Below are 15,788 nucleotides of genomic sequence, written 5' to 3' on the forward strand. Positions count from 1 at the left end.
TGAGACCAGGGCCAGATGAGAACCGCCAAGCAGAAGAGATCCTGTAGATATGGTCGACGGGAAAGCTGACAGAACCTCGGTAGAGAGATGATATGTTTGGCGGGTCCCAAGCAGACCTAAACACGCACACGTCTGGCATCAAAGTAGCCCAGATTGACCGCGGTGTCGTTCAAACCAACAAAGGGAGCGGCATCCTCAAGAAGCTCCCACGGTCGAACAGGGTATGGGCCGATGGTACGCCCACGGTGTTCAAGGCGCAGCCGGTTCGTTATGCAGGCCGGGTTCTCAGAGAACCCGGGATTTGCGTTCACGGATGGGGTTTGAGCTGCATCGCGCGCGTTGGAACTGGTGGCAGGCACGGCCGTGGGGGTGGAGGCAGACGCCATAGGAGATTGGGCAGATGTAGCCTGGACCATCCCAGAAGTGTTGATATCGGGAATGGGGCCCAGGAGGTAGACAAAACGCGAGTCGTCTTGAAGGGCTGCAAAAGGCGGACACTTTTCTTTCAATATCCTGGCGCACTGATGACGAGCCTCATCAGGGAAAACATCAACCAATGACGCTACCAGATCCAACGCGTAGGTCTGCAAGGGGACAGCAGGGCATGTCTGACCACCGCTACCGGCGCCCTGGTGCGGAGAGTTATCTGCCCCGGAAGGGCCACTCGACATAATGTTTGGGAGCCGACATAAGGCGATCGAGAGAAGTAAGACCAGCAGACGGGGCTGTTCTGGTGAGGGACCAACTTTGAGAGCAGAAGCCGTTTGTGCAAAAGAAACGCGATGGATGATCACTAATTTGCAGAACGCTGAAAACCAAAAGGCCAATAAGCGCTCCGAATCACGGTGGCAATCATGGGCAGCCGATTGAGCGCCGCGATTGTCAGCTTGACTGCTCTGGATGGCCACGAACTTGTGCAAGAGACTTTCCAGTTTGTCAACAATGAGAGGTGCAATTGTCGGTACGCCGGAGTCCGGAATGCTGGATGCAAGTTGCTCAATAACAGAGAGATAGAGCCTTGCGGCATTCAAATTCTTCATGCCTTCGGAGAGAATAGGCTCTTCTAGTAGTGGGATTGCAAGAAACTCCTTCTCTGCCCTCTCGCGAATGTGACGCACAGAATCGGAACTCATCAAGGCCACGAGATCGATCCATGGAGGCCTTTGTGCGCCAGAGCCAGCAACGACTGTCCGAAACATCGCATCGACTAGCTTGCTGCGATCCTGAGGAGTCGACTGCATCTGAAAGATGATTTGAAGTCTCAACTGGCATAGCGGAAGTGAGAACTCATCCGCGCCAAGTGCCAGCTTTTCCACCTCCTCAATAACCGACTGCTGCCCCCGCTGGGAGGATGAGCCAAGAAGCACGTCGAGAGCTTTCCTGACAACAGACGTGAAGACGACCGGTTGGCTTTCGATTCGCTCTAAGCAGAATTGACTTGAGGTGGTGGGATTCCGCATGAGCAACTCTACCAACAACCCGATCATTGAGTTCTCCAGCTCGGTGTACTTGGCCGTCGCGACTTTGTCGGTACCGCTCAGAGAAGCAGTAGCGTCGTATAAGATCGAAAGAATCATGTCCGTGTTATTTGAAATGAATTGCTGCCGGGACATCTCAAAGCGATAGGATACGAGATCGAGGAATGGCGCGCCGCGATCTTCGATCATCAAAAGTCCGAGCAAATCCGTGGGCAAATCCGCAGCATCCAATATAGTGTTGGCGGAAGCGGACAGCCTTTTTGCAAGAGACCAGAATGACCGAATAGTCACACATCCGACGCCAATAAGTGGAGGCAAGACGCGCATGAAATGCGACCGGTCCGATGACTTTATGCGCATGCACACCCATCGAGCAAGTGTCACATCGAAGTGCTTAGGTTGGAAAGACCGCAACTGCGCCAAGTATCTGCAAGTGTCATTTGCCGACAGACTCGACTTCCCATCGTCCCCCTCGAGATGCTTCGTGAGAGATTGAAATAGCGCCTCCATAGTTGGTTCGTCAATAACATTCCCGACGTACAAGAGATGGTCGAGCTTCTCCCGTAAGAGGGGATCTGCGTCACCAAGGCTGTCTGGAATATGGTCTGAGACTGGCGAGCAAGCAGCCACAACAGACCTATTCTCAAGACGCAGGAGGTCTTGGCGAAGAATGGCAACGGTGTGCGATTCACTAGGCATACGAAGACCGAGCTCGATCAACGAGAAGATCATGTCGAGGCTCGGGAGGCCGTTCCGTTTGACGTTAGAATATGCCCCGACCACTTTGCGGAAGAGATCCATCGCAGCGCCGATCACCAACAACACATCAAGATGACAGTGAATGGTATCAGCGATGGAGGCAAGGATAATCGAGTCGTCTGAGCTAGATGCAACATTCAATACATCAGCCAAGATCGAAATATCACCGAACTTTTCGAGGATGTCGCGAACGAGATAAAACTCGTCGGGTGTGAGAGCGCTGATCTGGCTGGATAGAGTAGGTAGAGATGATTGCGGCACACAAGTGCTCACACGGGTGTGTTCAACGACACAACGCCGAAGCCACTGAGTGACTTCGGCCTTGACCGACCACGGAAGACTCGTTGGTAGCGATTGAGGCACATTGTCTAATGGCATCGACAAGTTAAACAAGGCAGGAAGACGATGCGTGATGGCCGTCTTAATACTTTCGATCATTAGGGCTTCCTCTGTCGCCGAATATCCGGTCCGCACCATCAAAGTCCTGCGCAGGTTACAAACGTGTTCAGGTAGGCGGCAAACGGGCAACTGTGTGATGAGCTCAACATCACCTGCCACATTGACCGGAGGCACGTTGTCATCAATTTGGCGACTCGGAGCTCCCTTCGCCATGAGCCATTGAAGATACCGACCAACTGAAAATGTCTGTGACCGGACGAGCTCAGAGATGGTGTGATAGACATTCTCCAAGTCAATCTTCTTGTTGACACCTGCATTTGCGAGAAAACATAAGATGTGTTGGTCTACATCAACGCCACATGCCTTCCACCTCCGCAGGAGACGTACGCCCACGTAAACCCGGCGGACGCCATGTCGAAAAGGCGTTGCGAGCCATTCTAGCAGCTTTGATACTAGAGCAAGTCCATTGCCAAGTGCCTCAAAGCATGCAGCCGACACTGTGAGAACGTCGTGAGCGGATTGTATCGAATCAAAAAGGCGAACAATCCGCTGATGTTGATGGGAGGAGACCTGGCTTGACCGTTGGCTATTTCGAGGTCTTTGGACCCGCACGTTTCGTTCTGCGATATTTTGAAGTAGAGCGCGGTCAACGTTGTTGGACAAGTCCAGAGATTGGCGAATGCAATCTTTATATACGTCCCATGAAACAGGAATAATCATCGAGGATGTATGTTCATGCGCGATCTTCCTGACGAAGCGAGACAAGCGGTCAAGGAGGGGACGGAGGGCATCGATCTTGGCAGTAATCGTCTGGCGAAGCTTTTCGAGGAGAATCTCCACCAAACGCCGGCCTCGGCGCCTAAACCGCATGATGTTGTCCCAATAGATTCCTAGCATCAACACCCAGACCGGCACAGTCGCCAAAGAAGCAGCCTCAAAGGACGCTAAGAACCATTCCAGAAACTGTTCGTGGTCGAGCAGGTTTTCGAAAAAGAGACGCGCACTCAGACCCACCGCATAGGTCATCTTGGCTTTCCAATCCGTCACTTTGGGCGTAGCGAAGACCCCCTCCACGAATTGTTGCACGTTGGTTGTCCATTCTCGAACCCACTTGGCTTCGAGCCCGGTGGCCAAAGCACCACTTGTGCCTTTTCGCTTGAAGGCGCGAATTTCATTGGCGCCAACGCACTTTGCGAGCCAAACCGCCGGGCTACTGGGATCCATTTGCTGAGGCATTGATCCAGCAAACACCTTGCCCCGAATACCATGGGGAATCGTCCTGCTCAATCGGCGAAGGGGTACCGTCGAATTGGCCAGATCGCGAAGCCAAGCTTCTCGCTTGTTGTCAGTGAGCGTGACACGGGGTGGTGGTTTGAATGTTGATGGAGCATGTACTGTGCTGTGGTTTTGACGCTTCTCGAGTGCCGCAGTGAAGACCGTTGAAAGCATCTGTAACCCCGTCCGATGCTTCAGCTGGGCATACAGTGCTGGCGGGCGGTGTTGATTCATTTTGAGACACCTGTGTCCGATCGTAGTAACCTGATTTGCAGTCTGCTCGTTCAATATATCCTCCGGGTGCTTTCCAGTCCATGGCGCAAAGCCCGCGACCTCTGTGGAAATCTGTCAGCTGTCTTGTGTAATTGCAGGGAATCCCAATGACACATCCATTCGATCCGGGAGGGATTCCACTCACTGTCTCCCTTGAGAATCGGAGCAGCGGCAGGTGTCTCGATCCGGTACGGTGTCGTCGATACCTTCTTAACCGGAGGAGGGTCACAAGCCTCCGAATCTGCATCGGCTGGCGCTCTGCGGGTCACTGATCCATAGCTGAGCGGGAAATGGAGGTGGAGATGGTGGTTTCGACCCTGAAGCATGTTCTGAACTTCGATGATCATGGCCCGGGATCTCCGATATAACCGACTGAAAGGACCAGGAGGGTCGTCCCCGCCACGAGAGTTGTGGCCGTGAACCCGTGCCGGTGGGTGTGCTCCGGGGCTCCGCGCTGGGCATGGCCGAGCTGCCATCGCTCATATTGGAGGTGCCGGAGAGGTCTAGCCTCGGCCTTTTTAAAAGGGGTCCACGATCGTGCGATCCGTACTGCTCGTCTCGACCGAAGATGTGTGACGGGCCGCCGGTTGCGACGGCATCGGCCCTGCGGATTGGCTGTGAGACGGCCGATGATGAATCAAAATGACCGGCCGCTTGTGCCAGGTCAACCCGTACGGGCCCTCCATTGGGATCGCGCGTCGGATAGGCCCAGGGTTGGCCGGCGGAGGAATGAGGAATCATCTTAGGCTCATGGTGTGCAGACTCGATGCGAACGATATCATTTGAGGAGATGGGAGGTGACGCCGGGGCGGTGGAAGCGATCGGGCATGAATCTGACGAGTCGTATATTCAGGGCAATACTTTTCTGAAAAATTCGATCAACTTTTGTCTCCAGAATAGTTTCGTCCACGGCTGGCACGGCTGAGATGTCCAAATGGGGGTCCGGAGGGTGGACCAGTCGTAATCGTCAAAGGAGGATCGGCAGCCAGAAGGAGAGCTTGGGGGGCGCATCGGGGGAGGGGAAAACACCAACCGGCGTCTATAAGTGTTGGCCAGAGCAGTTCAATGCCGATCCAGCGATAAAGGTCGCGGCGTGTGGAGTCACGACTCAAAATGCAGCAAATGCCGAGGATCACAGGGAGAGCGGAAACTGGACGACAGCGTTATCGGGGATCGAGGAGAGTTTATGGGACGAGATGAGAACAGGCAGTGATAACGTGCTCCTTCAACTTTGCCAGTCACGAGTCCGTCTCCGTCTCCGAGTGTCCGGCGGTCGCCCTCCACTTGGCTTAGCTGATGCGTATGGATGTGACACCCCGTACATGACCGTACATCGGTTACGTGTCTTATCAGTGGATCAGAGTCCCCGTCGAGTGCCAAGTGGTGTGAGTTTCCCGGGGTTCCGGGGGCTTTCTGTATGTGTAACATCCTATACAGTACATCGTGACCCTTGCCCCCGTCGCACGATCGCAGTCCGCCGCGCGAGACTCCACCTCGGGATCTACGGGCGGAAAGGATTGGTGTTGATGGAAACGTACTGTCGCCTGCAGTTGAATATTGGGTTCGTTGCTATTTAGATATCTGGAGTGCCGGACCAATGCGACGGGGATGAGTGGGCGCACCAATCACACATCGATTTCCAGGAGGTCAAGATGGTCTACAATCAAGGTACGAGGCTCATCCTTGCTTTGGCTCCAGAATGTTCCCGATGTGGAATATCCTGGGTAGCCCTGCACGATGCGGCATGGTCCCACACTAGTGTGCCAGTGCTTATATGCTAACTGACTTATCGCACCGGGGGGGGTGCAGTTGTGTGTCGTCGTCTATGCCTCTAGAGTTGTCTTCCGGCCATCATCTCCCTGCACCTGCTTCACCACCAATTGTTGATGACTCCACCGGGATCGGTCAGTTCGATCCTGGTCTAAATAAGGTGGATGACCTGCTGCATCTTCGGCGATGAGTCCATTGAGCGAGGTCGACTCTTCCCACCAAGACTCGAATGCATGAGGACTGGAGACCGGAGATTGAAGACTTGGTCAAAGTCAGAAAGTATGAACGAACCGTCTTCCCCGCAATATCCCATGGAGTCACTCCGGAGTCGGTCCCGATGTTAGGCCCATTTCAACATTCGGTCACCTCAAGAGAGCCATTAGCGATACCGCAGTCATCAATTCCGACTGGCTCCAGATCTGGCTTTGTGAATGGTCGTACTTGTATTATGGTCGCGGCTTATTGCCAAGTTGGATGAACTCGTTCTCGGAGAATACAGTCAGCTCATCCGGACAAGGGCAAGTACTTGTTTCTTGGCGGGTTTGATCATTTGTCATACTGACCAAGTCAAAACATACAACGCTTTGAAGTACCGTAGCCTTGCTGCACGTGCGACAGAATCTACAGACAGACGGGTCTCCGTTGTTCGTCCGCGAGATGTAGTTTGTGACTATGCGTACCTAATCGAACATGGAAGGATTCGAATGCTATTGAATGCTATTGAATTTGGGGGGCCTGGTCGGGCACCACACGATTAGACAGATAAGACGGTCGATCAACCAAAGGACGACCCATGCCCAAGAATCTATCCCTTTGTCGTGGATGGACTGTCTTGACGACTGCCACTGAATATCCGCGGCGGGTCGAACTTGAACTCTCGAGCCCACCACTGGCTGGACCCGCCTGCGCGTGACGGGACCCGGCATCTGCTGTATTCAAGTGTGGATGACTGGACGGGACCACAAATCACTTTTCTTTTTCCTACCAAGGACCGGTCAGTCTGACTATGATCAGTTGATGATGCCTTTTTTTTCCTCTCTTTTATTCATCCTTTGACGGGGTCTGTTCACTGCTCAATTCCCCTGCATCGACTCACACGTCTTCTGGATCCTGTCAGACCATACACCATGACATAGCGCAGTGGCGACACCACCTGGTGGTGTGGAGCGACTACCATCCGACGAAGATCGAGTATCCTGATGCTAGACATAAACACACATCGTCCTGAGTCTCCTGAGTCGGTCAGTTCTTGAAGTATGACCCAGGGCTAGTGCTGTATGATAGCGTCCATCATGTTGTAATACGACCACCTCGCGGTCTTTCTCCAGGAACACCTTGTTCTTGACTCCACTTTCCAGCCCCTTTGTCTCCCAACTGTCCACGGCGGTTTTCATCCCTGAGCGACCAGGTCCAGGCATCGGCTGCTGATACTTGCGAGCCCCTAGGCTTGAAATTGGATGCGCCGGGCCTTGGACCACTGTAGGCCTTTTCATGCTACCACTCTACGATCTCCTGATTTGGCCCCTCAGATCCTACAGTACAACATTGGCCAGGGCTAGCCGGGAATACCATCCAGATTACAGCACCAGTCCACATTCCGTACAGACGGGCCCACTCTCCGGTCCATGCGGAGGCGAGCTGATCAAACAGCAACGCTTTCATGAACATGGGGTGTGTTCTCGGAGCGAGCGGTCTACGGCCGTGCGCTCTCGAGAATCCGATAGTACAGGATGTAGTCTGGTATGTGGACGTATTTCCGGTGAAATCGCCCAAATGGTCCCAGCGGCTCCGTCGGAAACCCTCTTTCTCAAACAGACAAATAAAAACACTGTTTCAGTCGTGCCAGTCATGTCGGGTTTTCGGAGGATATGATAGCTGATCCCTCTGTAGCTTGCTCAAGTCCTGTGGCAGTGTGTAGTCGCACGCAGTCTGCCGTGTTGCCCAGGCCTGGTCACAATGTAAGGGGGGGACCAACGGTGATGGGAGGATTTGACAGCGCCCGCGGAGAGATCAGAGGTCGAGGCAGTTGATAGATCGAGGAACTCTTGGGGGTTTGGACCAGTTCACCTGGGCTGTGTGTATCTCTCTCAGCAGGGACGTGCATTTTCTATGGTAGTGGTACGCTCGCCGTCCTCAGCAGGGGCATGTGTCAGTGTCCATTGTTAGATGACATGCACCTCCTGCCGTAGCGCGACAAGGCCGGCAACATCTTCTGCGTGAATCCGTGACCCGCATGGCATGGCCCGCTGAAAATGCTTACAAGGGCAGGGCAGCCGAGTCCAGCGCACACCGACACTCTTATCGTTTCTGGAGTTACGTTACAGACTGATGCAGACGAGGGTAGACGGATGATGGACGATGGACGACCGAGCTTGATAAGTCAGAAGGAGCCCTCCTCATCCTGACCACAGGCATGATCACCAATAGAAGGAGATGAAGGTGACGGCCCTGGTGTTGGCATTGAGGCCACATGCAGTGATCATCCATGACATTTCAGGCAGGGTATAAGACTACTCAGTGGCCACTGGTCAGACTTCAAGCTGTCGGAGATTCGCCACACATGGACAACTGAATCGGAAGTCTTTGCCTGTCATGGTAGAACGTCGGACTTGTGCAGCGTTGGCTCTGTCAATTGAAGGTGGTGCTTTCCCATCCTACCCCGGCCGTGTCCCCGCGTTCTCCGTCTCTCCGCTTGTGACGAAAAGCTGGTGAGGCGAAAAGATGTATCGGTCGCCATAGAGGCACTATAGTTCCTGTAAGGGTAACCACTAAAGAACGTCGGAAGAAGTCCTTCCACCATCCACAAATCTACACACAGTTTCGGCACTACCGTAATTCCCTTGGATCACGGGACAGGCTCAAATCGACCAGACAGCTACTCCGACTGGCTTTGACTGGTTCAGGAGTCTAGCCCGAAGACGGCAAACTGTCTTGGCATTGGTCGGTCGCCGCTTCAACCCTTCTCCTTCTCTCATCCACGCGCCGTGCCTCGTCATTCGACTTCTAAAACCATGGCATCAAACAAGGACATGCGACGAGCGGATCTCGGTGAGTTGATCGAAGCTGGAAGGAATTTTGTCCTGATCGCTCACGAGTCGGTTGAGCTAATCTCGAGTCACGCCGCAGCCATCCCCTATGTCGATCCCCCAAAGAGCGCCAACGATGCCGACATGTCCAGTGAGCAACCCCGCGTTCGCCAGCCCAGAAAAAAGATTCCAAGTGTCATGGGGCTGTGATGCACTGTCGGATAGCGTCTGATGTCACTCTTCGCTAGGTACCATGTCGAGCACATTGCCAATGGCGGCGGTACGTAATACGATGCGATTGTGATCGACTCGGTGTGTCGGATTATGTTGACTAACACACGGTCACGTTTAGATGTTCATGCGCAACAGGTGAGCGCCAGAAATATCAACACAAGAGAAAAAAGACAGTAGACTTACCTATTTGTGCGATACAGAATGATCGGCTGGTACGGCGCATCCCGCGATTCATCTTTCTCATGTCCCTCCCCAACTGACAAGCCCCTCGCAGGGTTTCTTTCGTCTTTTCACTTCAGTCCTGGCTCGGCGAGTCCTCCGAACAGAAGAAGACTGCCGCGACTCCAGCATATATGTCGGTCTTCATGTCCTGTATGTCACGTGGCCCATTGCTCAGAGGACGGAACGTTGGGAAAGCAAGCTAACAAGCAGGATTTTTGTATAGTGATGGCCCTTGCTGTCGTACGTATATCTCTTTCGATGCGAAATCACAAGCAAAATCTCGCGCATTCTAATCAGACTTGACAGACCTATTTCCCCCTGTTCCTGCCTCCTCAGGCTGCCCAGGGTACCGCCGCCAGCCCCCCTGCTCCTTCGCCCTCGCCCTGATTTACTTCTCGTTTTTGATACCTCTCATTGCAAGTATATTGGCATCTCTGTCTTGCTGTGAGCCGAGTCGCAATGCTGTTCATGGTCTCGGCAACGCATGCGCGCTTCCTGGCAAACCGAGTCGGGTGGTGTGGAGAATGCGCGCTCGCTCGCTGACTGGGATGTTATACTTGAATGAATTCCCATGTACTAATAACTTAAAGAATGGAGAAAAGGTCATTGAAGTCAACGGGGATCATATTGGCAACACAGATGCCTCGCAGATTACCGAGGGATCTATGCGCTCGCGTAACGCTGAGGAATTTCGATTTTTCAGCAAGTCGAGTTACACTTGGAGCGTTGTGTCGGTTCCGAATAACCACCAATGGATTCGGTCTCTGACTGTGTTTGCCAGTTAGACCCTACAGATCGTGGAACGCCGAGAGAACCTCCTAGCTCTGAGCCTTTCTATTTCTTAGACAACCCTCTCCCAGTGTCCGAGGACAGTCATTCTTCCAACTCTATGGCACGGGTGGGCAGCATTATCCAAACATAGTACTGAGGGACATCCATAAATCTGCAGGGTACATAGCCATAGCAAACACTACTAGACAACATGATGAATACTGCGCGCACCCTCCACGTCGATACCAGTCTGCCGGCTACCAGGAGGTACATAATCAGGTACGGCAGGGAATGGTACATCTCCATGCGGGATCGATCCATCATGGAGGGGTCGCTTAGTCACACACCGCCTTGCAAGCTGCGCCCCACAGGGCTCAAAAGGCTTTGCCCAGTCTTCCTTCCGATTCCTTTCTGGCCTACAACCAGCACACTTCAACTCTGCACCGTCTACGACCTCTCTATCGTCCATCCTTACAGAGATATTGAATCTCCCCTCCTACGCTTTTTACTTCACAAGCCGCTTTTAAGGGCCGTTACCGACTAAAGGCCGAGTTTATGTCCATCGAAAACCTCAAGACCTTCGGTGAGTCGCCACTTTCCCGCCGCCCCCTTTGAGCGCGTGAGCATCCCCCCCCCCCGCCCGAGGCTTCTCTATACTGTCATCGATATATCCAAGAGCTATTTTCGACGGTATACTTTTGATTGTTCAATTCGCCATTCGCACGAGGAACACCTTTGCAACGCTCCGGCGTTATTCTGTGAGGTGGTCGCTTGGATGCTCGCGCCTCGCCCTCACCCGTCTGTGGCGGGGTAAAATATCCCATCGCGGGCCAAAGCCAAAACTGACTTGTATTCTCTCCGCCTCCAGACCCCTTCGCCGAAGCCGACGAAGACACCGGCGAGACTAAACAGTCTCAGAACTACATCCACATACGGATTCAGCGTAGGTTTTCCCCTCTCTTCCCCCGCGGTCGCAAATAGCTTTCGAGCATCTCGGCGCCAAGGCGGAATCGCGAACTCTTTCAGGGGTGGGCACGTGCTAAATACCTCATACAGAACGCAATGGTCGCAAGACTCTGACTACTGTTCAGGGACTTCCCAAGAAGTTTGACCAGAAGAAGATCCTGAAGGTCATCAAGAAGAAGTTCGGTATGTTTCCTTCCTGCTTACGATGATCGCTGGGCTGTCGGCGTCTACGTTCATTTTATTTTCTGGGGGAAGACACCAAGCTAACCTTTCGCTAGCTTGCAATGGCACCATTGTCACTGACACCGAGATGGGTGAGGTGATTCAGCTTCAAGGAGATCAGCGTAAGGATGTCCAGGAATTCTTGACCGACAAGAAGGAAGGCCTTGAGCTGGATGCAAAGACCATCAAGGTATGTCACTCCGTCACGGTTCACCCCAGGTCCCAAAGCGCGTCCCGCTCACATGCATCTGCCAGGTCCACGGGTTCTAATCCCCTCATAATGCCTTGTTCCGGTCCCTTCTTCCCAGTCTACATTGCCCAGTGAGCGGTGGGAATAGGAAGCACGCTATGTGTCCCCCTAGCCGCCGGCCGCGCTTCCAGCCGGCCCAGTCCGTTGGTCCAACTTCTTGCTTTCTGATCCTCCCAAACCACCTATGCCTGGCGTGTTAGACGTGGGCCCTGTCGAAACGTTAGCACGTCTTTTCCCACTCGGCCTTCCACTATTATGAGATCTCTCGGCGGGTTCGATCCCAGCATGATCGATGGGATGAGGCGTGTTTTACTTGTCGATTTTATCTTTATCCAGAAGAACGGGATTATGACGGAACGAGGCGTTGGTAGATACCCATAACTGCATAGACAGTCGATGTTTATTGTTTTTGACACTATTTGATATCTGTTCTCGTGACCTTGTCACTTTGTGTACTGTTTTTGTCTGACCTCTCTGTGGTCGTGACGATCCATTTCCCTTGTTTTCGTGGCTTCAACAAAGCGGTCTATCTCATTCCAAGTAAAAGCACTTGGACGAGAGTGGAATTTTGCACAATCTGAAATTGTTCTCATCCCAGTCAGGAAATCTTTGAAAGTACTCATGCCCTTTTTAGTTCCAACATGGAGGATATCAGGAGACGTAAAAGTCACCCTTCCGTCTCCCGTCGGCTTCTAGTTTCATTCCAAATGACAGGACACCGAAGTTAAACCCGTAGGTTCTGACAGCGAAGTGGAAAAAGCTGTGTGGTATAGTAGTAACTTGGACCGACGGCTAACATTGCTGAGAGAGAGATTCCAAGGGATATGAAAGAATGAAGAAACGCCAACCGAAAAAAGGGCAATGTGTGGGGACAACCAAGAGAGAGAGAGAGAGAGGAGAGAGAGAGAGAGAGAAGAGAAAAGGAAAGGAAAGTCAAATACGCGAACGAAAGAGGGGTATCATGAACCCGGAATTTACAACTCGCCGATGGCTCGACCATCCGCGACGCGCATGCGTAAAAAGATAGCAACCGCCCAGTCCCATAATTTGCGAGTAATCACGAAGACGGGGACCTCGGGCTCGTTCTCCCGAGTGAGATGGAGCTGGAGAAGGAGCGAAGACATGCTGAGAAAACTGGCAGCGGAGACGACGAGTAAGGATGCTGCTGTCTCTCGTTTAATTTTGGCGTGGTTTTGCGTGGCATGGTAAAGAAAGGTTAAAGTCTACCGGTTGATGGAGCATGTAAGTAAGGACCCGTGAGATACCGACGCGCGGTGACTGCTTGAAGGATCCGGGGAGCACGACGTACGGTGGTGATGGAGATCCAGGCAGGAAGAAGAAGCCGAGGATCAGAAGATGCGCCAGACAAGTAGAGAACCCAAGAAGTAACATATGCAATGAGACCATTCGTTGTCAGAAGCCGGATGACAACAGCAGGCGGAGTGTAATTCAAAAGCCTGCCGGAGGGAGAAGATTAGCAATCGATCCAAGTCATTCAACCCCATGCACACTTGACACGGATTGGGACAGGTGTCAAGAAGGGAGAAGGTATGCAATCACTCACCATCGAGACATCATACAATCAGCGAAAAAATAAGAGAGATAGGCGGATGCGCAGCACTAGACACCCAATTTAGTCCGAGTCCCCCACCGTGGTAGACCAAGCAGATTGAGCATCCTACATACCCACATGATAGCCAATGCAACTTCGGTAACTCGAAATCTCCTTTCGACATCCCAATCCTGCCCGACACTTCCAACAATAGCGGCCGCCCAGCCTTCTCGCCCGATTCCCGGTCGGATACGCAGCAACTCAGCCAGAAAGGTGAAGGCGCACCGTAACCCCCACCAGGCAGCGGGAAGCGTACTCAGAGCACGGCATACAAGCAGCGGAATGTGCCATCTTCGGTCTACTCCAAGAATGACCGCTACCCGCGGATGCAATGGTGACGACAAATTCTGGCCAACATCGCTGCCGTGTGGGGTACGGGGAGTATCGGAGGTGGGGGATGGACGGTCGGCGGCGGGACTCGGTTTCGACGCCACTTTCTTGAAGATTTGGCCCTGACCTGAGGGCGCAAAGGGTCGAAGGTGCTCTGGCGAGGGAGGAATATGTGTCCGACTCAAGTTTGGTGAGCTCGAGGTGTGTGCGGGAGGCGAGTACGGTGGTGGAGAGGCATTACGAAGAGGAGCCAGACTTTTGACTTGGTCGCGGCATATGCGACCGCCGCGCAAGATCGGAGAAATTTCGTGTTGTGAAAGATGGTCGCTCCAAAGAAGGGATCGGAAGGAAATGAGCTTGATCCAAAGCTCGCTTGATGCGATGTGAATGGGCCAAGTCGTCGAGTCCCCTGAGCGATAGTTTATTTTCTGACGTGGGGCACACAAAAAGTCAATTGACCAACCAAGTGGAATCGATTGAGCGTGCAACGCTGATCAGGATACGCAACGGGCCACAGAATGACCACTGGACACTTTCAATTCCCCAAGGACAAAAGAGAGAAAGCGTGAGTGCTGGTAAATCAGCAAAGACCTCTGCTGTCGACGGACTTTCCTAAAGACAATCTACGGGAGGGGAGCCACTCGTGAAATTGCGGAGATCACACGTGACCTCACCCGCGGATTTTCTTGGGTCCTTCTTTCTCTCCGGCCTTGGATGCGCTTTGCGGCCGAGGATCTCAGTAGTCAAGAACAACAACAACCCCGAGTTGCAGCGCGCAATGGCGTCCTCACTACGACTTCAAGCGGACGCTCTCGTCTTCAGCAGTCGTCACACCTCCAACATCACCCACTTCATCGCCGTCAACTCCCGTCAACAGCAAAGCCGTACCTTCTCGGCGGCGGCGCAACGATGGGCCTACCGAACCACAAACTTCCGTCCCAGTAGCGTGTCACAACCGTCTCTGAAGTCGCGCGCAAAGGATGTGATGAGACATCAGCTACCGAATGATATTGGCTTATTGCCCGGCACATTTGTTCGGCCTTTGTGGAGGGATATGCCATCAATTTTCAAGGATCCGCGGGACCGGCTCCGGATGGAATGGACCTGGATGAAGAGTGTCTTCCAGGGCTATGCCAGGTATGTTTGCCTTGGTCTATCTTGTCTCTTTTCTCTGCGGCGCTGTATGCATGTACATGAGAGAATTAGAGAAGCAAAGCAGAGTGCCAAAACATGTTCGATTGACTAACCTGAACACAGTCTGTTGATGTACTGCAAGAAGGATCTCAGTAACCTTCCTTTCATCGCAAATCAACTACAACAACCTCACATCGGATCATTTGCCCTACCTTTCTTCAAACTGTTCCACAGTGTCCCCCGGCGTGCACTTGCCAAGTCCTTGTACACTCAGATGTACACCTACCTTGCCGAGTAAGCCTGCTCCCCCGTCTAGATGATACACTATACACTCCATCGGAATACATCTGTTCTGACATACTCGGCGCCAAACCTAGGGGTAACATTGCTGGGATCAACCGAATCTGCTGCGAGAAGCTCGCTCAGAAATTGACCGCCCAGATTCAGAACCGTCCCTCAACCGAAAAAGTTTCCTGGAAGCTCGTCGGCGACAAGTTCCGCGGCGCTCGCGTGATGGCTGATCGCGCCATCAAGATTCCCGACATGCCCAACTCTGGTATTCGCCAGGTTGTTGTCCGTCTGTCGTCCAGACAAGCCGTCACCAAGACCACTGCTGGCCAGAGCGCCGCCTCGCAAGAAGTGACCCCCGCCGCAAAGGAGCAGGACTGCCTGGAGTACGTTGTTATTCAGCAACTGGTGTGGCATGGCAAGGAAGCCGAGTGGCAGATTTGGGGCACCACAAATGCAATCGACATGAAGACCCTGAACACAGACCCGGCTTTTGCCCCGGGTCTATCCACCCTCGACCGTCTCGAGGCCATGAGGAGCATGGGACCCAGCAACCGCCAGTAAAATTACGATTCGAGCGTGCGTGTTGCACACTGAAGGGCTGTGGTGCGGAAACCTTTTTATAATCTCCCTCTTCTCCTTCCCCATCTTGTTTCAAATTGATTCTCAATCATCTCATCTCCCCGTCCCCTCCGGTCTTGCTGCGTCGTGTCATGTCGTGTTGTACCATGTTGAGTCGAGTCAAATCCTGGATGGAGTGGAGTCAGCAATTTCTATCC

General features: G+C 53.0%; 6 protein-coding genes across 6 annotated transcripts; 4 read left to right on the top strand and 2 right to left on the bottom strand.

Annotated features, from left to right (window-relative positions):
* Nucleotides 1–116: 116 nt before the first annotated feature.
* Nucleotides 117–4,925, bottom strand: POX_g09030 (Mediator of RNA polymerase II transcription subunit 12; the record flags this gene model as incomplete). The annotated part of the gene is made up of 3 exons (XM_050117795.1): nucleotides 117–4,246; nucleotides 4,330–4,638; nucleotides 4,718–4,925. 3 exons carry the CDS (start codon nucleotides 4,923–4,925, stop codon nucleotides 117–119), a joined length of 4,647 nt encoding a protein of 1,548 aa, XP_049965939.1.
* A 4,040-nt stretch (nucleotides 4,926–8,965) lies between these two features.
* POX_g09031 (uncharacterized protein) lies at nucleotides 8,966–9,823 on the top strand (the record flags this gene model as incomplete). The annotated part of the gene is made up of 7 exons (XM_050117796.1): nucleotides 8,966–9,131; nucleotides 9,229–9,260; nucleotides 9,333–9,349; nucleotides 9,415–9,426; nucleotides 9,489–9,586; nucleotides 9,660–9,676; nucleotides 9,743–9,823. The coding sequence occupies 7 exons, from the start codon at nucleotides 8,966–8,968 to the stop codon at nucleotides 9,821–9,823; spliced, it is 423 nt and encodes a 140-aa protein (XP_049965940.1).
* Nucleotides 9,824–9,895: 72 nt separating this feature from the next.
* Nucleotides 9,896–10,221, top strand: POX_g09032 (uncharacterized protein; the record flags this gene model as incomplete). The annotated part of the gene is made up of 2 exons (XM_050117797.1): nucleotides 9,896–9,943; nucleotides 10,027–10,221. The coding sequence occupies 2 exons, from the start codon at nucleotides 9,896–9,898 to the stop codon at nucleotides 10,219–10,221; spliced, it is 243 nt and encodes an 80-aa protein (XP_049965941.1).
* Nucleotides 10,222–10,762: 541 nt separating this feature from the next.
* Nucleotides 10,763–11,665, top strand: POX_g09033 (Eukaryotic translation initiation factor eIF-1; the record flags this gene model as incomplete). The annotated part of the gene is made up of 5 exons (XM_050117798.1): nucleotides 10,763–10,790; nucleotides 11,076–11,150; nucleotides 11,264–11,356; nucleotides 11,452–11,585; nucleotides 11,651–11,665. The coding sequence occupies 5 exons, from the start codon at nucleotides 10,763–10,765 to the stop codon at nucleotides 11,663–11,665; spliced, it is 345 nt and encodes a 114-aa protein (XP_049965942.1).
* Nucleotides 11,666–12,619: 954 nt separating this feature from the next.
* On the bottom strand, nucleotides 12,620–13,825 carry POX_g09034 (uncharacterized protein; the record flags this gene model as incomplete). Its single annotated transcript, XM_050117799.1, has 5 exons — nucleotides 12,620–12,868; nucleotides 12,955–13,102; nucleotides 13,210–13,265; nucleotides 13,332–13,741; nucleotides 13,810–13,825. The coding sequence occupies 5 exons, from the start codon at nucleotides 13,823–13,825 to the stop codon at nucleotides 12,620–12,622; spliced, it is 879 nt and encodes a 292-aa protein (XP_049965943.1).
* Nucleotides 13,826–14,365: 540 nt separating this feature from the next.
* On the top strand, nucleotides 14,366–15,573 carry POX_g09035 (uncharacterized protein; the record flags this gene model as incomplete). Its single annotated transcript, XM_050117800.1, has 3 exons — nucleotides 14,366–14,724; nucleotides 14,845–15,015; nucleotides 15,099–15,573. The coding sequence occupies 3 exons, from the start codon at nucleotides 14,366–14,368 to the stop codon at nucleotides 15,571–15,573; spliced, it is 1,005 nt and encodes a 334-aa protein (XP_049965944.1).
* Between the last annotated feature and the right edge of the window lie 215 nt (nucleotides 15,574–15,788).

Source organism: Penicillium oxalicum, chromosome VII, assembly GCF_001723175.1.
Source record: "Penicillium oxalicum strain HP7-1 chromosome VII, whole genome shotgun sequence".
Taxonomy (NCBI): Eukaryota; Fungi; Ascomycota; class Eurotiomycetes; order Eurotiales; family Aspergillaceae; genus Penicillium; species Penicillium oxalicum.